A 25359-nucleotide genomic window follows, 5' to 3' on the forward strand; every position below is an offset into this window, starting at 1 on the left:
CTGTGTGCTTAAGATGCTTTTTTCTTTCTTTCTACATGTTATCTTAAGGGGTTTTTCCATTGTTTTAATTTTAGTTTTAGTATAACACTATTATACCATTTATATTTTTAATTTTTTTATAATTTAAAGAAGAAACCAATTCAATGTATGGTTAACATTTGATGCTTAATACTATAGAAAAGCACTAAAGGTTTTTCAGTTAGAGTGTTTTCAGCTTGCTTATTTTCATATAAAAATACGGCATGCAGTTGCATCAAACAATGGTATAAACATCATTCAATGTAAATTGTGATAATCATAATTAATAATCGCAATTACAATTTCAAGGCAATAATAGACAATTATGATTTTTGTCATAATCGTGCAGCCCTAAATCTGGCCTTGTTTGCAGCTTGTGGTGAAGCCTCTGTATTTGCTCTGGTGAAGTCTTCTCTTGATTGTAGACTTTGACAGTGACACAGCTACTTCCTGGAGAGTGTTCTTCTATTGGCTGGATGTTGTGAAAGGTTTTTTCTTTACCAAGGAGAGGATCCTCCGATCATCCACCACTGTTGTCCTCCGTGGATGTCCAGGTCTTTTTATGTTGCTGAGCTCACCAGTGCAGTCTTTTTTTTCTCAGAATGTACCAAACTGTTTATTTGACCACTCCTAATGCTAGAAAGACTAAAATCTCTAAAACCTTACATTGGAAGCTCTCATTTACATTATAATAATCAATGTCAAATCTGTATGTTCTCCTATTTGTGTTTCAGCAGGTTCCCTCATTCTCTCTCTGTTTCTGTCTGCAGAAGTGTTATTTTAGTAACACTGAAATACTATAATAGTTTTTATTTTAATTTTTATATTTTCTGATTTCAACTTAATTTCTATTAAAGTTTTAGTAATTTTGTTGTTGTTTTTTTGTCATTTTTATTAGTTATTGTAATTTATACATTTTTATTTCAGTTTTAATTTGAGTTATTTTACTATCAAGCAACTGAGAATGACAGAGAAGCTAATATTTAATTTATTTCAGGTAATTATGTTTTTTATGGTTTTAGCTTTAGTTAACTCTAATATCCCCAGTCTGCAGTAAAAGCCATTGCTCTGTTGATGCAGACGGGGGGTGAGGAGATGAGAGGCGTGTCAAGAGGTCAGAGGAAGAGGGCTAATTAAACGGACACAACTCATTGCAGATAATGACAAAACAACACATGTAGGGTGTGACGCTGGCTTGCTGACCATACCTATGAGTGATTATGGCCACAGGTTCCGGCGTAGCGCTTTATTTGGGGATTTCTGTATGTGGAAAATTCACTCCCAGAGAGAATGCTTATCAATTATTAAAACACAGGGAGGAGAGCCATTTCATCCCTCACTCTCTACTTTCTTTGCCTTCTCATCACGCTACTCAGTACTTATTATGGAAATAATATACTTAAGTGTGCACTGGATGTAATGTTTTCAGACATTTAACTGCATGCTAATTGCAATTAAGTGAAAATGTATTACATTTTACATTTATATTAAACAGAATCAGCTGAACTTAAGTGTTTTTGACCCACTTAAGTAGGACTAAAGTGCATCTTTATATGCAATTTCATAATTACTCCTATTGAAATATGGTTAAAGTGAATGCACTGACAAGCATTTATAGTCAACTTAAATATACTTAAACGTCATTTCTGTTGAAATGTGAATCAATACCGTGACGATTTCTGAACAAGATAGAGCGAGGTTTGTGTTGTGAACATTAGAGCATGTCTGCACACCTGCACCACTCCCATACAGGAGTCCAGGAAGATGGTTCCTTTGGGCTCTTTGTTGATCTTCTCATCCTTATAGAAGTTGAGATTATACGACCCATCGCCCAGCTGTGTCAGGTGGAAATACCTTCTTTTGAATGACTGCGTGGAAAAAAAAGAAGAGTGTAAATGAGACATGAAAAGCAAACACGTGCATAGACATAACATCTCCTCAGGAATGAAGACTCTCACCCTCATGGTGACACTGATGGCGCTGTTCATGTTGCCCTTATGTAGCCAGCCCTGTTTAATGAGACCACCCTTCTGGGAGCCCAGAGAGGCCGTGTCCTTTACACACACACAAAAACAAGAAACAGTTTTGTGATGACAGTCCAAGGTTTGTCTGTTTGATTCTGCAGTTGAACAAAGTAGGAGTCAAATAAGTGAGAAAGAACAGAATCCAGACTGCACGACTGAACAGAACCTCAGATAAACCTGATTCAAAGTACACTACAGAACCTCTGATAACACCATTCCTGTCTCTGGACACTTACATGAACATCAGTACTGTAACCGAACACCTGCAAAGTAGACAATTGTAGCGTCTGGACCACTCAAACACACAATATATATTTTGTTAGCTAGATTTAACAAATACTCTGTAACACCCCAGGGAGCCGAACAGGCCCCTGGTTCCATGGCAACCCTGACACCCGATACATTTATGACCTCCTGGAATTTAGGTGAAGAAAATCGCTTCTTTGCCCATAAGGAAAATCCACAAGGGAAGGATTTTCTTTGCTAATTAATTAATAGAAAACCTTTCTTTGAATGAACACACATGATCCTTCAGGTCATTGGGTATATTATTGTCATCGTGTATTTTGTCTTTGAAATTGTATACTGTTATGCAGGCTTATAATCGAAACACACTCCTGTCAGCTTACATATATATAACCCTACCATGTTTAGTATCTATGAATTCGTATTCGGATGATCTAATTGAGAGTGTATATTGTATGTTTACACCTACGCAACATATTAGTGTTCTAAGAGTCTTTAGTAATTTTTATCCAAGTTTCATAAGTGTATGTTAGACCAGTTTATGTGTGTATGTAGGATGTTAGACCAGTTTATGTGTTTATGTAGTATGTTAGACTAGTTTAAGTGTTTATGTAGTTAATAAAACCTTACTTGTATCACACTTGACGTGGTTCATTGATTGCTTATAACTGGAGTCACTTAATCATGCAGATTTATGCTACAAGCTTTTGTAGAATTGTACAGTAAGAAAGTTATTTCCCTTAATCAGGAAATTAACGTTCCTAGAATTGGCAAGACAGTTGACCCTGAGAGGTCAGCTAAATATCTACAGCGGATCTAAATATTCATAATTATTTATAACTAGTTATGATTAATTATTCATATTTCCTCATGAGCTGATTCGTTACACAATGCTCATCAGTATGAATCAGCACAGCTCTCCCCTAAAGTGTGTAACAGAAGAAACATGTAGCCGAGGTCTTCATGACTCCGTTTTACTCCACCTAGTCCCTCTACAGTTGTGCGATCACAATATTGAACTATTTTATTTCCATAACTTGATAAAAACAAAGCAATATCATCTGTGATATCCCAGGCCAATCAAACCCTGTTGTATGAACGTCACTGACCATCCTGTTCCCATCTGTAATATTATCTGACAGATAATCAGTCTTTTCTAGGAAAAATCATCCCAGGATGCACCTCATGACCTTGGTTGTGTAAATGTTCAGAGTGAGCAGGCAAAGAAGCTCAAATATAAGAGAATCTGGTTTTGTTTAACATTTTTGGTTTTGTTTAACTTCATTTTCATTCTTCCTTTTAATGTCTCCCTTTACCATTATTCTTAAATGTGAAAAAGTCATTATAAAGATTAAAAATCTCAAAAATGTTGGATCACCTGTAATAGTGACACAAGGTTCCCAGAGAGAACAGACATGATATTTGTTTCTTTTCCAGATCTGGAGAAGTGCCTGCTGCTATACAAGTTACATTTCACTAGTTGCTGATTTTGCATAGGCCGTACTATTTATTTTGTTTAAAAACATGTGGAAAACAGAATTAAGCATGATGGTCCACTCCTATACCATACCCTCACTAGGGCGTAAGCAGATTATGCAAAAATGTACAAATGAGATTGTACAAATTTATAAGAATTTGCCAAATTATTTATTTGACATGCAGGCATTTACAATTTGACATGTTGGTATTTCTTTCTAAGAAACAAAATTCACAATTTTTGAGAAAACATGCATTAAAATACTTTTCCAAAATAATATTTCTGTTCTGTTTTACCTCAGTGTACTTTTTTATGTCTTTCAGGCGTGAAATGGTCCACACTATTGACCTCATGCTGGCAAGAACAGTAAAGCATATGTTGTGCTTTGTCTGTTGGTCATTTCACCAGGCTTTTTAGCAAGCTTAACCAGCTAAACTTTATTATAAAAACGAACAGTTTTGCTGGTGCCAATATTGCTATACTGGTCCACCAGCTAGACGAGCACCAACCAGCCTGGACAAGCATGCTGGTGTAAACTGGTCTTTTGTGAGAGGCGTCAGACCTCACACTCCAAGGTGTAGATGAGGAGAGTATTGGCCTGAAAGACCCTTTAAGAACAATAGAAGGTTAAACTTTAGTACAATGGGTCAGTTTGTCTCTGAATCACCAGTTAAACGCTCCTTAACGCTTTAATCTTGACACTCTGCAGATATAAACAAACCAAACACACAACAGAGGGAGTCTGGATGCTTCATAGACCTCACAGAGCTGCGTTCTCTCAACAAACACACACTATCTGAGCTTTCCAGTCAGCAGATATCAAAACCCAGTCAGAGTGACTGCACAGTCTTGGACAGTCCAGCCTCTTGTGAATTTTCAGAAGGCTGTTTTAGCAAAGAGACTTCAGTCAAGAAATCTACAGTTTTATGCTTTCTGAGGAAAATGCGAGCCGAGTTTGCTTGTGCAAAACTAAACTGACCTTTAATGATCCAACAGAAGCCTTCAAATACATGATTAGAAGTTGTGCTGAAATGCCATGAATTTTTAATTTAAGTAAGAACTGCTCTACCCTATCTCTATATATTTCTCAGGACTTTCCTTCAATATACAGTAAGTCTGTGAGATTTTTTTTACCATGATTTTTATCATCCATGCACACTTTTAAATCATTTAATACTTAAGGATTTGTTTAGATTTGTTGAAATATGAGCACCAGTAGCATCAGCAAGCATCACTAATAATTGTTAACATTCATGAAAACAGCCTGAATGATGTAAAATCTCAATGTAGCGAGCTGTTATGATTGGCTGTGCCATTGGATGGCCATCAGCGATTGGCTATGTGTTTACTGCGATGCCAAAACACACTCATTACCACACTAACTTTCTAAAAATACAATAAATCAATCAGCGACCAAATTAGACAAATGAGTCTAACTGGAACTCAAGAGTTATTCATAGTCCACAGTACAGGCCAAAACTCAATAATTATACTGCATTTCTCAAACCTACGACCTGAGTTACATATCAGTCTGTCGTACTGCACAAATTTGAGCTAAAATAAGAAACGTGACTCAATCTCGAGTGGGAAGCTGATTAGTAGAATTAAATATGTGGGCAGCCTTCATGGAAAAAAGAATTCTGGGAAGGGTAAGGCAGAAGTCTAATGTCAGGTCACTGGATTTGACTATGTCCATTCTGGGAAAACCTAGAAGTCTGATCCACTCATAGAGCCTGGCTGTAGCCCAGTTTACATATTCTCCTAAATAGTATGTGACATTAGCAATAGTGCATCTTATATCATAGCATGTTGAAAATATTAAAAGAAAAGGCCCAAATGACTTACTCTGTGCATCTGTGAATGTGTTTCGAAGTAATGCCGCCTACTATTCCTTGCGCAATAAAAAGGAGTTCTGGATAAATTGAGTTGTACAAAAATGGAAAGTATTTCATAATGAGACTAAGTGATGGAGTTTTATGAAGTGTTAGTACAGTATGTCCTAATACTAGTGTACTGACTTACTTCATACTCAAAACTATTATAGCACATTATTACATGCATTATTACATTATTATATTATATATTATAGCACAACCAACCCTAACCCTAATCCTAACCTTAACCAATGAAATTGGCTGCAGGGCGGGATTTGTGTTACAGTGGTTTGGGAAAAAAATATTCAGCATCTGGCACAATCCTTTTGGATTTATTAGAGAGGGAAAATATCACTTAAGATTGACTACAGTTTCAGAGTTTAATAAGAGGGTCGCAATTCTGGACGGTGTGTTTGTGTGTGAATTTGATTTACCTCATCTTTATCCACATCTTCATCCACCTCAAAAACATGCTGGGCTAAATTATCAGGTCTGGACACTTTGCTGTGTACAAAACAAACACAAATTAACACCCAGATTCATAGGAAAAACAGCACTTACACTGCAGCTCAAAAATGTATGCAAGTACTTCTTAAAGAAATCAATACTTTAATTCAGCACAGATTCATTAAACTGATCAAAGCTAACAATAAAGACATTTAAAATGTTTTAAAAAATGTTTTTATTTCAAATAAATGCTGTTGTGAAATGCTTTCGACCTTTCTATTTATCAAAGAATCCCGAAAAAAGTATTATGTTTTCCACAAAAATATTAAGTAGCACAATTGTTTTCAACACTGATAATAATAAAGTTTCTTAAGCAGCAAATCAGCATATTAGAATGATTTCTGAAGGATCATGTGACACTGAAGACTGGAGGAATGATGCTGAAAATTCAGCTTTGATCACAACAATAAATTTATATTGTAAAATAAATCAAAATAGAAAACAGTTACTTTAAATAACAACAATACTTCACAATATTACTGTTTTTACTGTATTTTTTTATTAATTAATTGAACAGTAGAGTCCATAGAAATATTACAGACAAAATTAAAAGGGCCTACAAAAAAAAAGGATTTTAATCTATACCTGTGATATATTTTGCATCGTAATTTGTTTGTTTGGAACATATTTCATTTATGTTCATGTCTACATAAACTATCTGTTTAGCTTTACATAATGATTGGTAATGACTTTTTAATGAAAGTTTTTATGATTCTTTCTCCAGATAATCAGATCTTGGCTGCACTCTCATCCTGCTCAACTTTGTCTCATTAAAAGATGAAAAAACAGATGGCCATTTAAACAGTTAAAGGCTCTGTAAGTGTATGTGTGGCAATGTGGAGATGATGACCTCACTCACTGTTCCTCTGCTCTATTGTTACCCAGCAAAACACATTTCCTGCTCTCGCCAACACAAACATAAGACTAAGAGCTGACAATCACACACACACACACACACACAGAGAGAGAGAGAGAGAGAGAGCCGCCTAGGAGGACACTGTGACAATGATACCTTGCAGTCCTCTGTCCCTATAGCTATAATCAGTCACACAGGCTGTAACATGTCACGGTCTAATTGAGGTTCTTACTTGTCAAGCTGACGGAAGTCACCGGAATAATCCTCATATTTGTAGTTGACCACATGCCAATCAGAGATGTAAGACTTGATGCACTGTAAGAACAAACACAATAGCATTAACATCATTAGCATTACCTTTGGCATATACAACTCCAATTGTTCACACAAACTCTCTTCATTAAAAGGATGAATTTGAAAGCTAAAGTGAATTAGACTTGAGATCTAGCAGCTAGTACTGCTGGTGCTCAAGCGGCAGACATGGGTTCATTTCTGAATCGCAACATGCCATGATGCCCTGTCCCTTCTCTCTACTGTCCTTACATTAAAACAACAACAACTAGGAGTCAATGCATGTCTAAACACTGACTCACTCTCTCTCTCTTGATCGATTTATTTAAATAAATGTGATCTTACAGCACTATTTCTTCTCTGTGTCTGATTTGAAGCGGGCAGAATGCTAGCACTAGCGAGCCGTAACTGATGAAATAACCATAATTTTTACTCTTCTGGTCATTGCGCTGGAAACCTCATTAACCAAATGACCATGGTATAAGCGTGATAATGCATGGCTAGCTGTGCATTAAACGATTTTAATGCACGATGTGGAGGCCAAGAACCACCCGATCCATGCATTATCCCTTACTAATACAATATCAATGATAATGACTTTAATTTGTGCACTTGTAATGTATTACTATGTATGTTAGCAATGTACGTTTTAAATCTTAAAGGGATAGTTCACCCAAAAATGAAAATTTGACGTTTATCTGCTTACCCCCAGGGCATCCAAGATGTAGGTGACTTTGTTTCTTCAGTAGAACACATATGATGATTTTTAACTCCAGCCGTTGCAGTCTATCAGTCGTATAATGCATGACAATGGTAACAAAATATATGAGAGTAAAAAAAACATGCACAGACAAATCCAAATTATACCCTGCGGCTCGTGACGACACATTGATTTCCTTAGACACGAAACGATCGGTTTGTGCCAGAAACCCAACAGTATTTATATCATTTTTTACCTCTAATACAGCACTATGTCCAACTGTCTTTGGGCGCACGCACGGCATCCGGTGCGTGAGGTGTGTACGCGCTCTGGCGTAGTTTACGTTAATGTGTTGATATCCAGCCGAAGAGCAATCAACCATAACTTCAGGCGAGCAGGCTCAGAAGTTGGGAATACGTGGAAAGTCACCACTCCCGAATGAGTTCAAGCGAGAGAACGTAATCTTTTAGTTTTAAGTCGGTTTGAGCAATCTGGATAAGCGCAAGTAAGTACCATTTTGATTAGCCGTCATACCTACAATGACTGTGCACTGTGTAAACAATGAGTGACGTATAAGTGCGAGAGATCACTTCCGGCGCTTGCGTAAACTACACCAGAGCGCGTACACACCTCACGCACCAGATGCAGTGCAAACCCATTTCTCAAAGGCAAAAATGTTTTACTTTTTATAGATAAAAAAAAGTGAAACAGAAGGACCACTCAATATTTAAACACACAACATCAGCACAATATTTGCATAAAGCTGATGGTGAATGTTACGACTGACAGACTGCAACGGTTGGACTTAAAAATCATCATATGTGTTCTACTGAAGAAACAAAGTCACCTACATCTTGGATGCCCTGGGGGTAAGCAGATAAACATCACATTTTCTTTTTTGGGTGAATTATCCCTTTAATTGAAATAATGAAGAGTGGAAACTATTTAAGGAGGGTGAAACAGGATCAGAACGAATCGCAAACCAGATTCAAACCTGCATCATTTGCCTGAGCACCACAGCTTAAATGATCTGGAGTGTTAACTGCAACCACATCCTTGACTGCTTTTCTCCTTTCTGACAGGAAAGGAAATGCAACAGCATTACTATGTTTGAGCCACTGTTTTATGCAAAGTCACCCTGTGCTTAAAAAGATCTCATTTATTCCCTCAATCCTTTGCTCTCTGTCCAATCTGATGTTTTTAGAAAGAGCAGAAAGGAGATGAAAGGCAGGGGCAGGAAAACCCATTTCTCAAAGGCAAAAATGTTTTACTTTTTATAGATAAAAAAAAAGTGAAACAGAAGGACCACTCAATATTTAAACACACAACATCAGCACAATATTTGCATAAAGCTGATGGTGAATGTTAAAAACACACTCACATATACTCCAACAACAATCCCTAGTAAGATGCAACATTTTAGGTGTCAGGGGAAATGTCAATTATATATGTATTTTATAAGGCGTCCCTTTTGAAGGCAGCTTCTCATGCAGACAGAGATGAAGCTCACTAGGTTTTAAAAACTCCCGTTAAACCATCTGTTCGATATATTCAACTGGAGAGCAGCCATGTGTCTGCCAGTAACATCAGTGTGTGTGTCTGTACTGGAATAGTTCGGGAGTATCCCATGAGTTTGTACCTATCTGGCAGTGAGTCTTATAAAGAATTGGGAATATCTGCAGAACAATGGAGCACTATTCTCCTCTGAGCTAGGAGTGAGTGTGTAACGTGAAATGAAGGTCAATCTCGGACAAAGTCCTCTCTATAAACAACAGAGGAAATCCTCCGAGTGCAGAAAGTATGTGTGAGGATGTCAAATGCTCAAATACTGTTAAAGAACAATAGGTGCTGTGCTTTTCTGTCTTACACGCACACAGTGTATGACTGTAAATGTGAGACAGTGAAGTTATGAATTCAAAGAAAGTGTGTGTGTCTTTTACCTCTTGCACAAACAGATTCTGTGCCTCTCTCAGTGCGTGTGGAGGTATGGAGGGGTAGAACGTCCGGATCTGTCGTGGCAGTGTACACACCTGCAAAAGAAAAACACTGTTATAATCAAATCTATACTATCTGTAACCACATCTATACAAAACCTGACATCTGATCCAACAAATTAGGGATGGCTACGAGTACTCGAGAAGCGACAACAATGATCGATCAGGAAAATGATCATGATTTTTAAAAACATGTATTTTCTCTTTTTTTCTGATTGGTTATGGCAGCACCCTGGGTGATTCCTTGAGGTCTGATTGGTTAGTGTTGGGGCAGCATGTCGTCCAGACTGCGTTTTGGCATGTTGTTATGTGAAAAGCACACCCACAAGAGTGTTACACATTCTGACTAGCGCGGCCTAGATCACATGTGCATTTCCATCCGTTTTGTGCAGATGCAAGTCGTAAGATTACATGTATGTTGCATATATAATGCATTTAGTTAATTAACTTGCTAGCAAAGTGCTTCAGTGCAAACAAATACACAAACGGTTTCAGTATGACTTTGAAAAGAATGACTTTTGTTCAGTATAACTCCCCCTGATGAGAGTTTTCTCATAAGAGAAACAGAACAAACGAAGCGGCAGGATGAGCTTGTAAGAAAAAGTGAAGTCGAAGATCTTGATGAAGAATAACTTTTATTACAGAATAGCAGTGACAAAGTACAGGCAGCACTTCGGATTCAGCGGAGTCAGAATGAACCTCGAGCATCCTATGCTCTATACTCTATTACGTTCATCTTCCCGCTAGACATGTCGTCTTAAATGTAAATTGTGGATAACAATGAAAGTGATAGCCTTCCGTTCCCACATCTTTGGTAGTCTTTCAGGTGGAAACAACCAAATGTTAAGGTGTTAGGATTATCTAGAATCCCTAGCAATTATATTCAAGTACCCTTTTGGCCAGCAGATGGTTCTTGATGGCCTACTGCCGCTCCCACGCTATAGGTGACGAAGTAACGTTCAGGAGATACTATTTACATATTATTGAGATCGGAAAGAATTATCTCTATGATAATTAAGCTCTTTGTAGAGAAAGGAGAATAGTTTACTTGGAGTGGAAGTTTGGTCGAGGCAGACTATAATTTCTTACAAGCTCGACCACAGTTTTACAGCAAAACCCCCCAGCCTGACTCACGTCCGCCAGATCAGCAGGGCTCAAACAGCCAGGTTCAGTTCTTATGGACAGACAGTCTCCATCCAGTCAGTCAGCCAATAAGAGCATGAAAGAGATCAAGCTTTGGCCGGTTTGCACGACTCCATCAGATTCTAGATGTGGTAACTGCACAAACTGACTGCAAAAAAGCATCTTTCTCCACTGATGGCGAGTCAAAAATTTCGGTGCACTCAAAATAATTCAAGCACATGTCTTTGAGATGAATGAGAATGCAAGCGGTCTAAACATATAGCCAAACCACTACATTAACATCCAGCAAACAGCGAATCAGAGTGCTGCATGAACTTCTGTTTAGCCAATCAGAACTCATTCTCACACTCTCAAAAATAAGTCACAATACTGCAAATAATATCAGAACACAATAACATTTCAAGAAAATTAAACAGCCAATTACTAGATAAAATGTATTAATTAAAATGAAAAATCACAATCTTCTTATGCAATCAGCACTTTTAAAGCATTTTATTTGATATGAATTAAAACATTCAATATGCACTGCAAAAAATAAATCAGTTAAATTAAAAGAAAAAGAAAAAGTACTGGCAGCTTATTACACAGGACATTATACATTCATTGTACAAACATTTCCATTAACTCTAAAACACAATGCAAAGCAGTGTAAAATTCAAACTACAGGTGAAACACCTGTAAAAAAAAACATTACCGAAGAAATCCTTCAAGTTATACAGTACATTATGCCCTATTTTTTTTGGAGTGTGTCATACGGTCCCAAGACTAATAATCAGGATTATTACCATTTAACTAAAACTAAAACCATAAAACAAAATAAACACCAAAATAATTAAAATATTTTACATCAGGCAACATTTCTAATTTTTGTTCAGTTTAAAGGCACAATATGTAAGATTTTTTTTATTAAAATATCCAAAAACCACTAGAACAGTGTTATATATTTTGCTGACTTGTGTACTTACAGTATCCCAAATGTTTCGAAGAATGTTTAAATCCAGAGAAATAAGCAGTTTTAACTAGTTACATCGAGTGTGTCCATAGTATCATTGTGTCACCTGCCAATGACGTCATAACCCCTCGATTTTTTGGAAACGCCAAAGACGCTTTAATATGTTGTGCGTTTTAATAGTCCGGTGACGACCGCACAAAGTAGCATTATAACAGAACTTTCAAATGTATCTAGCATGATAAAACAGCGCTGCTTTACCCCACATACGCACGACCGGAAGGAGCGGAAGCTGTCGACTGTGGCATAATAAAAGCTCCGCTGCTTTCGAGCCGTGTGTCGTGCTCGTTCAGCGGCCTCGTTTCGCTTCGACGGCTTTCAGCCTCACCCTGCTTCATTCTACTACATTAACAAATCATTAGCTCATCCATGAACATGATTTCTGCCCGAGTCGTGTCGGATTGCATCGGCTGTGGGGATGAAGACCACAACTCCCATGATTCCACACTCAGTCACGGCGTCATCAAACTACGCCTTTGTCTATTTGTTTATTTTGAATACGTGTCCTCTAGCGGCGAAAATTACAAACTGTGCCTTTAAGTGAATAACTAAATTAAAAACTAAAACTTAAAAAACTAGGCTATATGGACATTTAAAAAAATAAACTAATAAAAATGTAAAACACAACAAAATTACTAAAATGAAAATAAAAAAATTAAAAACAAACTAAATAAAATGTAAAATATCAAACTATAATTCTATATCAATGATATAATATAACAATAATAATAATCCAATGAATTTTTGGTGGCTAAAGACAAATTCACAATCTTTTTTTTCCCTTTTTTTCTATTCATGCCAAATGAAATATGTCATGTGCCCTAAACAAAGTCCACTGAGATTTGAGACTGTCTGTTTACCACAAATGCTCTTGATGTTTTATATTCAGAAGGAAAGTGTCTCTATGTCATCAGGGTCAGTGGGTCTCAGAACCAGCGGAAAATAGCGTTAATAGCATTCCAAAGAAAAAACACACAATAGAATCCTCCTGTTCCCAAACGTCCTTTCCTGAAGCCCTCACTTCCTTCTGGAAAGATGCTAATCGCAGGGGGTGAGAAGAGGAGGAACACTGTCGTAGTCATCCAGGAGCACACACTTCCAAATACCATGAGCACACCATTACAGGACAGAAGTGTGTGAGTGAAACTTTAAGAGCTAATGAAGATTCAGGCAGTGGTTGAAGACCTGGGTTGGTAACCTAAAAGGTCACAGGTTCAAGGCAAGCTCACTAGGGGACACGTGGGAAAAGGCACGTCTGATGTCACGAGATTAGCAGATTAGCAGCACATAAGGTACTTTAAAATGGTAAACATGTTGGTCTATTGAGGAACAAGCAGGCAAAGCAGTGCCCCAGCAAAATACTCATCCACTAGAAAGACCTCAATCAATAATAAATCATAAATATGAACCTTTACAATCACAAACAACATAGTCCAGATTCATCCTGAAAATAGGCTAACTTCCGTCAACATAACCAACGTGACCACCTGCTTGCACAGGGAGCGTGCTGGGGACTATTTTCAGGCGCTGCGTAATATCATTGCGCCTGCTGCACCCATGGTACGGCAGCAAAGTTCCTTGATTATTAACCCGGAATGAGAGTATAGTTCCTAGCCATATCGGCCTAGAAAATCACAACTTTAAATTTTCTGTCAGTCTTAGTACACGATGTAACTACAGAAGAGTCAAGTTTTAAATAGGAAAAATATAGATACTCTTTGGTCATTTTTGAGCGAGATGCTAACGGTCTAATCCGATTCAATGATCTATGCTAAGCTACAGCTAAAAGTGCTACCGCCAGACCCGGAGATCGGCTGAATGGATTCGGAAACAGTAAAACTCAACTGTTTAACTCTAGGGGAGTTGGAAAATGAGCCTATTTTCAAAAATAGTGGAGTGTTCCTTTAAGGCAACCCACCAACTAGCTTGTTTTGTAAATGTATAGCTTTGTACATTCTTAACAGTGGCACCAATGGGAAATACAAAAATTACTGATATCCAGCAGGTTTCCCAAACATTGCCCTTACTTGTTCAAACTGGTAGTCCTGCCTCAAACTCACTGGTACAGCCAGAAATCGACATGTCAGATAAATAAAGCAATGTTTTTAAAGCGCTATAGGGTAAGCTATAGGGTGGACCATAAATTCAACACTAATGGCTTATGCAATGCTGCAGATTTAAAGTTAGCATTTTTTTAATTCAGCTTTCAGATTCACATTATGAATTTGCAGGTCAGAGTTCACCAAACTTTAGAAAGCAGTGAAATTTGCATGGTCTTGTGTTTCCTGTCTCCTGCATTTGCATGCATTTGAATAAAGGACAATTTAACAAAAAATCCCGTGTGACTAGAAAGCTGCAAATAGACCAGACTTTATACTGGTGAAAGGACTGAATCTGCGAGACTAGTTTGGACTGATTAGTGCTTGTCTATGCTTATCCAGTATTAGCATGGTGGCATGTGTTAAAGGGATAGTTCACCCAAAAATGAAAATTCTGTCATTAATTACTCACCCTCATGATGTTCCTTCGGAACAAAAATTAAGATATTTTTGATGAAATCTGAGAGCTTTCTGACTTCTAACCTGTTAGGTAGGTGACAGTAATAAGTGTAATACAATAATAAAATAACTCTATGACATTATTCATACTTTTGATAAAAGCTTTCATCTAAAGGAGCTTTAGTCACTGCAAACGGATGTAAGGGCTGTCCCATTGGAGCAGTTTAAGTGCTTTGGTGATAGAGCAGTACTGTGATCTCAGATCCTGGGTTATCTTAACTGGGAAATGAGTCTGTGCACTTTCGCAGCCCGGTTAATTAACCATCATGCTGTCAAAAACCCACTTTTGTGGTCTCATTTTGCATTTCTGCATACTTTTGGTAGTTCACACAGAACGTTATGACTGTTGTGTTCACATCTTTTGCATCGTCTCATTCATGAGTGCCAAGATTTTAAGATGCCGTGTCAAGTTAAATTTTATTTGAACTTTTACATGCAGCACCGTCCATCAACGTCAGTTCAAAAACAGTGGACCAATTAGAAGACCTCGGAGGCAGGGCAAGCGTTTGTTTACAGTAGAGCCGTTGAGCGGCATTCTGCACTGCGCTTTTTTAAAACTATTCCTGAGCACTGTTTCTCACGTTTTTAGACGCAAAGATGCATTCTGTGTGAACTGCCCCTTAGCCTTATATTTTACAGTTTTTCTACAGTTGAAAAGTAGAGAGTATCTGAAAAAGAAAGTATTTAGTAGATACTATGAAACTTAGTGATTGTTATAAAAAAAATTTCACCATAGAATTAACTAAATTCATCATGTTTTCATTGTCATGTGACCTACAGCATCAGTTGCATCGTTTGAGTGGCATTCATAAACCCTTTGTGTGGCTTCATGGGATCGTACAGTGTCCATTAATTGTGCAATCCTAAATCTTACCATAAGTAGTAGATCATCTGGGTACCTTTCACCTACAGTTTTTAAAATATTATCAATGAATCCCAATTTAATATGTAGTTTAAGTTGAGATTAGTGGTCAACCGATATTGTTTTTTTGACAGCCGATGCCGGTATCTTGGAAAGCAGGGTGGCCGATGGCCGATATAATTGTATTTATTTTAATTAATATTTAAGAAATTTAAAAATAATTTGAAAATGGATTAAAAAATAAATGTGTTAAATAAACACGTATAATTTTGATGACAAAGTATTTTTCACAAATAAATAAATATTTAATAAAAAATATAATAAAAAAATGAAGTAAACACTGTAACCAACAGGGCACTCAGTATTGTGGGAAGTTTGTGTGCATTGGGAATCATATTTTTTCAAAATAAAGCTAAGGTAACACTCATTTTACATCCAGCACACAGTGAAAATTACATTAATATGGCAGTGGGCAAATGCATAAAGCGCAGCATAATTTGAACTCACGAGTTTAAAGTTTGTGGATCGCGCATCTCCAGTGAAGCTGAACTCTGCTCCTGTCAGCATTCAATTCACACGGATCGACGTCACGCAGAAAACACGCTATCATGCAGGAGACAAACGCACACTTCACAAGATCTCACAACTGGATCCGACTAAGTTTGCAAGGTTTGTGAAACTAAATGTTCATTAGTCATTCAAAGATTTGTTTAAATGATATAAATTCGTATTTGCTGAATGCTGACGGCAAAAAAGAAAGTATTATAATGCCTTTCTAATACTAAAAATATAAAAGCAATCATTATAATACTTTTTGCACACATTTTAATTCCTTTGTTTAACTGGTCTATCTGATTATTAGACCGATTTCTGTCCGTATTAGACAGAACTGTTAATGACGACAGCGAACAAGAGGGAGAATGTTGCTCTCAGCGCCGTCAAAATAAAAGTCTGGCGCGCTGTCGAACGCATTGGCCAAACAGGAACACTTATCGGCCGATGCCGATATTGAAAAAAATGCCAAATATCGGCCAATATATCGGCCTTGGCGATATATCGGTCGACCACTAGTTGAGATGCAGCCTGGATCTCTGTGCTGTTGAGTAGGAGATGATGTTTTGATGCAGCACGTCTATGGACATCAGAAACTGTGCACATTCTAGAGGATTTCAGTGGACAACATCTCTGTCAAATGGACTCTGTGTGCAGCTGTGACAGTCAGACAGCTGTTTACTATACTCGTTTATTGTATGACAGCCTTGAACCTTTTTTCTGAGAGCAATGACTCCAGCTGTACAGTGTGATAAGAGCCGGTGACCCAGAGAAACAACACGAGACACTGAGCGAGAATAGGCCGGGAACATCTGCTCTGCCAGTCAGGATCTCTGTGGAATGTGTCAGTGTGCCGGCCGATCATAGATCAGGATGGACAGAGCCTGGTGTCATGAGATCTGTGGTTCTCATTGTTCACAGATTAAAGCTAAAATGTGTCATATTTCAATGTTACTTCCTGTCCCAGAGACAATGACACACGGACCATTGATAGGTTGACGTTCTGAAGAGTGTAAACACTGTGGATCTGGGACCGGTTTCCCCAGCTGTGGGTAAATTACAACTTAGGCTGTATGTTACAACTTACACATTACAAAATATGTTTTGTGTTGTACCAGTAAACTTGTTGAAACTTAATTCTATCAATAAACTAAATATTTATGAACGCCTCCATCCAGGAGTAACACTTGGAATAAAATATCAGATTGACTGAACTGCATCAATAAGCTTATGTTTTACCTGACAGATGCCAATCCTTTACACATATATGAAAATGTTGACATTTACATTTTAAGAAAGAGAATATTATTTGAATAAGTTACTTTGATAATGGTTCTTCAACACGCATTTGAATGGAAACATGTTTACCATTAGTTACGTGAGACAAAAGTTAGAATTAAAGATGAACTGAAATGAACAGCTTTTTAACACAATTTCTGCTCATGTATTTGAAGGTTAATATTGGATCATTGAGAGTAAACATTATATGCGACTATGCAATACATTGACATTACGATGTTCTGTGAGCAGAGCTCATTAGCATTTAAAGGGACATGCACCGAAACGGCTTTCTGTGAAAAGAGCTGTTTTTGACAGGGTAAAAAGGGTGTTGTTTTACACTACCATTGAGAAATTTTAACCAAAGTGTGTTATAGACTTTTCATTAAGACCCTAAAGAATCATATCAACTTGTGGAAAATGGGCATCCGATGACCCCTTTAAAAATAAATGGTGCAACCAAACAAAGTACAGACTTTTAGAACCTAGCTATTAGTGAAGTGAAGTAGATAACATGTCTACGTGTTATATGTTGAATTATGCTTTTTTAAAAAAGACACCACATAGTTTGATGTTGTATTCCAGCCGTTGCAGAGTTTAAAGTCTAATGTAACCACATTTTAAGGCAGGAAAGGACATCAGAGTGACGTGTAAAGTGACCAACCACTGTTCACATTTATAGGATACCACACTAAAAAAAAAATAACTGGAAAGTCATAGATAATCTGACCTGAAAATCCTCCAGAGGAAACTGCAGCATGTCCCTGAGTCCATCGCTGAGGATCTGAGTTTTCCTCTGCACCAGCACACTCTCATAGTCCAGAGGCTCCACCACACGCGGCTTCACCTGAAAACACACAAGCACAAATTCAGCACATCTTACAGATATCCCAATTGTAATATCGCAATATGTTATAGCATGGTGCTCACATATACTACTTAAAGGAGGCTAAAAAAACTGAATTAGCACAATCAAACGAGGCAAGGGTTGATCTGTAAAGTCCAATGAAATATTATTTCTTAAAAACCTCAAGCAAAGCACCTTAAGATACTCCATTGTGATTGTAACTGCTTCTAAACAGACTCAATGGTGTTCAATGGCAATATTGTCTAAAAAGTCAAAGAAACGTCCTGAGCCCCAGTAAAAGTTCAAGAATGTATGGGCCGATACCGATATGGTGGCCGATATATCGTGCATCCCTAGTAAAATCCATTTCAAAAGGAGTTTTAATGAAAAAAAAAATTACTTAAAATGTTAAAACCAAAGTTGAAATGTTGTGCGGCGATACTTTCACTCTGCTAATACTCTTTCTGTAATAAAATAAATCGGTGATCTCTACAGAATATGAGTGCTGGATGAGGATCTTAGTAATATGTTTTCACTGATATAGGAGGAATCTGGGAGTGTGTGTGTGTGTGTGTGTGTAAGACTAAGTGAGATAACAGTCCACTCACACATCTGGGAGTGATATTGGTCCAGTGTGTATTTAGCCTGTTTATACAAGACATTATCCCCCTTCCTGTGAGCATCTTCTTTGGCCTGACGGAGCTGTCTTCAAAAACAGCAGCTTCAAAAACGCTCCAATCGGTGAGGTCAAAACAAGCTTGTAAATCCTGCTCTGCTTCATTAGTCCATCTTTTTACGGTCCTTAATACGGGTTTAGCTGATTTCAGTTTCTGCCTGTAGGTCGGTATAAGATGAACTAAACAGTGATCAGAGAGCCCCAAAGCTGCTCGTAGAACACAGTGATATGCATTCTTTATTGTGGTGTAACAGTGATCCAATATATTACTGTCTCTGGTGGGACATGTGATGTGCTGTCTGTATTTTGGCAGTTCACGGGAGAGATTGGCTTTATTAAAGTCCCTGAGAATGATTAAAACAGAGTCCGGGTGTTGTTGTTCTGTGTCTGTGATCTGATCAGCGAGTTTCTGTAAATACATTTACAGAAATGTATTAAAATGACCTCAGATGCAGATCTCCAAGGAGACGGCGTTGTTCTGATGATGATATCATAACTGGATAGACCAATCAAAGACCAGAATCTCACTCAAAAAAATGAACACCAGCTCCCCTGACTGCACAACAGATTAAAGCCTCCAGACACCACATAAAACAACCATCATCCAGTTCAATCCCAGCAGTGTGTGTGTCATGAGCATACAAACCCAGGATCTCAAAGTCAGGCTGAGCCAGGCTCACTGGAAATATGTGCATATGTGGTGGCATTTCTTCAAAATTATATTACATTGCTTTTGCACATTTTCCAAGTGTCCAGTGAGTGATGCTAAAAGTGTGTTCCGTTTTATCTGAAACAGAATGTGAATATACGTACGCAGTTCTAAAAATTAAACATCCGATGAGTGACATTAAATGGTTAACACTATTGCATTTGAAAATAATGTACCACCCGAAACAAAAATGTATTTGCTGAAGCAACCAAGCAAATCTTGTTTCTGCAAGTTTTTCAGCTCTTTTATCATGACTTGCGTTTCATGGGGCTTGTATCCGACTTTGCATCACAACTTCAGCGCTGTACCAGGTGAGCTACCAAGCAAGTTTACTATGGCAGAAAAGCCATACATATGGAGCTGTTTATGTGATGCAAACAATGAAATGTATTAGTTTACAAATCATGCACTATGGTAAAAGTGTTTTTAGGTCATTATATGGTATTGTGCAAGATACCAAACAAAAATAGATCTTTATTAACTGACAATCTGCCCCATAATCATTATTTGTGTGAAAAGGAATAAAAATGGTTGGTGTTTTACTGTTACTAGTGCTCATTTCAGCTGGAAACTGCAGTGAATTGTATGCACAATTACTGTACATTTTTTGTTTTGCAAAACGCTGAGAAACGCTGTCCAGTCAAATCAAATGAATTGGATGTGTTTGTATGTGTGTGAGAGTTAATATTCGCATTTCAAACATTCAGCAGTTTAATCTTTAACACATATATGAGAGACCTGAGTTACAGTCATATGACTGACAGGTGATTTTATTATCGCTGATGAAACTAACTGCACAAAAACTGATTCTAGAGCGATTTCAGAGAGTAATGACCTACACAGAGATGCTACTAACTTAGTTTCACTTTTCAGTAGTGTCAATGACAGTGACTGTTTTCACAATAGTGTAGCTTTTACATAGAGCTGCCTAAAATGGGTCGCTGCACATGACAACCACTAATTTATTTTAAATGGTCCTGCAAGTGCATTTGTAGAAGCACAATTATTTCATGTAATTTCTTAATTAATGTACTGTAAAAATGTGCACATATTACTACGTAAAGCTACTTTTTTTTAACATATCATTTAGATGGAGTATAGTGTGTCACAGCATGTGTACAAACACAAATGGCAAACACACAAACACACACACCTATATTTATTCCTGGGAACATGAATAGGACAGTGTTTGCACAGTTGTGTTGTGTTCAAAATGGCATCAGAGTAATGCACCAGTTACTGTGGCTAAGTATATGTGTGCACTTATTTTGTCCACAAATTTGTATTAAGAAGCGTGTTTATTCTGACAAAATCTTCTTTCAGGGACATTCTCATTAGTAAAATTGCTTTTTTGTTAGGGTTAGGTTGTAGTATTTATAACTAGCTGTATCTAGAAACAACAGAAGCCTATGTAATGTCCTCATTTAGATATAGTTATATTTTGCGATAGAAATTCCTAACTGAAAACCAATCGGAAAACACACACACACACACACACACACACACAGTGCTCAAATGTGACAGTGCAGTCTGATAGAACAGCTGTGTGAATGTGTGTTTATTTCTTTAAACTGCTGTACTCTGAAAGATCCAGTCGCACTCCAACTGGACACAACAGGCCCACAAATCACAGCACACTCTGCATCCAAAATAAAGTTCATAAGTCAGTAGAACAGCAGAATATATTGGACTAAAGTGACAGCAGGAAAGACATACACGTGTGAGAAGATGGAAGCTTGTGTGATCTCCATATGAATCATCTCAGCACATTAATCTCTCTCTTCTGAGGAGCAGTGCACTCTCCATTTTAAAGCAAACAGCCTGAAAGCTGAGCTCAGCTCTATTGTGTGTGTAGCAATAGAAACTCAGGAGAAAGATACAGTATGTGGGCAGTGACAGTCGGGTGTGTGTGTGTGTGCTCATGACAGACAAAGTGAACCTGCATTCAGGCGATAATGCTGGAAGAGACATTTGAGACATTTTTTTAACCCTTATGAACCACCATGACTCTTTGACTGGACACTATTGTTTAAAAGTTTGGGGTAAGTATGAATTTTTTAAAATGGCTTTAAAATATATCTTATGTTCACCAAGTCTGCATTTATTTGGTCAACATTTATATATTTATATATCTTAAAATGTAATTTATTTTTGTGACGTTAAAGCTGAATTTTCAGCATCATTACACCAGTCTTCAGTGTCACACGGTCCTTCAGAATTAATTCTAATATACTGATTTGCTGCTCAAGAAACTTTTCTTCTTATTATCAATGTTGAAAACAATTGCTTAATATAAAGTGGGTCTGGCTTATATTCAGCAAGAATTCATTAAACTGGACAAAAGTGACAGTAAAGACATTTATAATGTTACAAAAGATTTCTTTTTCTAATAAATGCTGCTTTCTTGAACTTTATTTTCTTCAAAAATAGTATTAATTAATAAAAAGTCTTCAAAAAGTCTTTAATTATTGGGTTCTTAAATTTTAATTAATCATTTGATATAATGCACTGACTAAACTTTACCCCAAACTTTACTATGTAAATACCAAGGCATATTAATACAGTATCATATCAATTTTATATATCATGGTATGATCTTCTGACACCATTGTACCATACCACTACACGACACGTTTCAACCCCAAAAACAACTAAACCGATCCAGTTTACAGGCACTAAAGGCTTAATCAATAACTTTAAACAGCCCTTCTGTCACAACCACACCTCAATTTTTCATGAAGTCTGTATGCTTTATTTTAACTTTCACTTCAACTGTCATGAAATCAATTAAAAGTAAAAAAGAAAAAGAAAAAGAAAAGTAAATCAGCCACATTAACAGTCGACCATCAAAAAAAATGTTGACTGGCTATTAAACTACACTTGACTTTGTTTGTGTTTTTGACATTTTCACAGCTGATTAACTATAAAATCAACCTGATTGACTGTAGAACTATCATAAAGTTGTTGAAGTTTTTTACTACAAAAAAAAAAATCAATAAGATTGATCAAACTATTCCACTCAGATTTCTCTCACTTAAAAGGCAATGAAAAGCATCTCTGATCAGACTGACAGGAGCTCACACGAGCGCACTAACCTTCCCCTGAGGACCCGCACCGTCCTGCTCTTCCTCCACCACAGGGACATATTTAAACTGCTGGGGAGACTCGATCACCAGCTCTTTCTTGGGTGCTTTCCCCGTCTTGCCCTGCATGACTACAAACTATTTCTGTCAGATAAACTCTCCACATCCAAAACCGTCCTGTAGAACGTGCAGTTGTGCGCCTGCGGAGTGACAGGAATCACCTCTCGAGATCCCAGACAGCAGGCAGATCTCAGCATATCCAGCTCTCTCCAAAACACACACTCACACACTGGACACAAGCCTCACCTCACGCTCTGACTGGAGACAGATGCCCCTCCTACACTCCAGTGCCGATGGGAGTCACCATACACTCACTCGCTCGCACATTCCTCCTCGTGGGATCCACCTGCACGCTAATCACAGTGTCCTAACACACACACAGGTTTGTACTTGGGGACATCCCATAGGCGTAATGGTTTTTATACTTTTATACTGTGTGCTATTGCCCTACACCAACCCTACCCCTAAACCTACCCCTCACAGGAAACTTTGTGCTATTTCAGATTTTCAATACACTCCATTCTGTGTGATTTATATGCGTTTTGAAAAGTGGGGACATGGGGTAATGTCCTGAAAAGTCACCTTCTCCTTTTAATACCTATGTCATACCCTTGTCATTATACAAATATGTCCTCATTTGTCACAAAAACACGCACACACACACACACACACACACTGTCTCTCTCTCTCTCACACTCACACACATACACTCACTCACACACACACAAACACACACTCCACGACAGACACCCACAGGAAAGCTTCCTCAGACGCTGCTCTTCCATAAACCTCTTAAAGGAAAGCCAAGTTACATTTCATTGAAGTACTTCATTAAGATGGTTTTGTTCATTCTTCACAGGAATTCCCCACAGTAAGAGTATTTGGCTATAAAATGAATGTGCACAGATCAGATAATTTGGTCTTGGAGAAATGAATGAGAAATCTTTGCCATCTTGATAAATCGAAGTAGGGTTGTTATTGTTAACTAAAAGTAAAACCATTAAAAATCAGGTAACACTTTATTTTAGTGTCCTTGTTATACATGTTAAACTTACTACAGTAATAACAGTAAATCATGCATAATTATAAGCAACAAACTCTAATCCCTATAGTAAGCAAGTATTGTTACTCAAACCTAATTTATGTTAATTCAAATAAAACTTAAATCAAATATAAATATTACATGAAAAATTTCAACTTAAGCAACAATTAGAAATGTTGGCTTGTCAACTAACTGAAATCAAATAAGCTGTGAAATTGTAAGCTTACTACAACTGAAATAAAATAAAGCCTTGAAAACACTAAAAATAATAATAGAAAATTCAACTCAAACCTAATTTATGTTAATTCAAATAAAACTTAAATCAAATATAAATATTACATGAAAAATTTCAACTTAAGCAACAATTAGAAATGTTGGCTTGTCAACTAACTGAATTCAAATAAGCTGTGAAATTGTAGTGTTAAGCTTACCACAACTGAAATAAAATAAAGCCTTGAAAACACTAAAAATAATAATAGAAAATTCAAAAGGACAAAACAAAATGACTAAAACGAACTAAAATTCCAATAAAATTGAAAATACAAAAATAAAAGCTAATTCAAAACCTAGAATATCACAGGTTATAAGTTTGAGACACTATGGGATCTCTCATGAAACTATAGGAAGAGTGTGTTTTTCAGGAGACGAATCCATTTGCTCTCCATTTTTTGTCTCGTTGTTGTCTGGGAGAAACGAGTGAGATGTCAAAGATAACTCTATTGTGATTTTTCTTTCCTGCAGGCAGGATTGAGAGAGGGTTTTCTTAGTTTAGAAGCACTCTTAACCATTCAAAAGGGCCTGAATGTAAACCAACAGCCTAAAGAAAACTATCAGTGTAACATTCTTAATCACTAATGTCAAACCTAACATGATGCATCTTAATGCACCAACTTTCAAAATGAATGGCATTTGAGAGCTACAGTAGAGTATTTATACTTTGTTACTTTACGTATGTAAATTTTTCATTTTAATTTTGGGAAACTTTTACTTTACTACATTCCAAAGCATTATTATTATTCTACTACATTTCATAAAAACATATTGTACCTCGTAATTAAACGCTTTCCAACGCGTGATAATGTCCGATTTGTGAATGATCTCATTATTTCCAAAGAATCTGTTGAATTGGTTTGAAAATTGCAATAATCTATTCATCTGCGAACTGGACTAATCTAATCGCAGCTGTCCTTGAGTCAAAAACTCACTGATTCAGTGAGTGAGTGTGAGTGTTTGTGTCTGACTCAGAATGAATCAAGAACTGGGAGATCCTCTGTGTGCACAAAATTAAGCAACATTTGTACTTTTACTTTAGATTTGTGTACCTCGTCCACTGCTGATGTGTGTGTGACAGAAGTTTTAAACACATCTTCTGTCTCTGTGACACACCCTGTTTATTCAACTGCTGAGAGGGAATTCCACACACACACAAAACAAACCCAAACACACTGTTAAGAGTCCACAAAAGGTCAGTGTGTGTGTGCTATCTTTTACTATACAGAGAGACATGAGGGGGAAGGTTAGGAACTAGCACAGCTGTGCTCACACACACACAG

General features: G+C 37.2%; 1 protein-coding gene across 1 annotated transcript in view; it reads right to left on the bottom strand.

Moving 5' to 3' along the window:
• Positions 1-25359, bottom strand: part of LOC107560801 (dedicator of cytokinesis protein 9-like) — a 105693-nt gene that overhangs the window by 59578 nt on the left and 20756 nt on the right. The window contains exons 2-7 of the mRNA XM_016245067.1: positions 18120-18236; positions 9934-10023; positions 7235-7317; positions 6074-6143; positions 1977-2072; positions 1752-1886 (exon numbers count right to left, since the gene is read on the bottom strand). Coding sequence (XP_016100553.1) covers positions 1752-1886; positions 1977-2072; positions 6074-6143; positions 7235-7317; positions 9934-10023; positions 18120-18236 — 591 coding nt within the window. The remainder of the gene's footprint in view (positions 1-1751; positions 1887-1976; positions 2073-6073; positions 6144-7234; positions 7318-9933; positions 10024-18119; positions 18237-25359) is intronic.

Source organism: Sinocyclocheilus grahami, unplaced genomic scaffold (assembly GCF_001515645.1).
Source record: "Sinocyclocheilus grahami isolate Dianchi unplaced genomic scaffold, SAMN03320097.WGS_v1.1 scaffold744.1, whole genome shotgun sequence".
NCBI classification, from domain to species: Eukaryota; Metazoa; Chordata; class Actinopteri; order Cypriniformes; family Cyprinidae; genus Sinocyclocheilus; species Sinocyclocheilus grahami.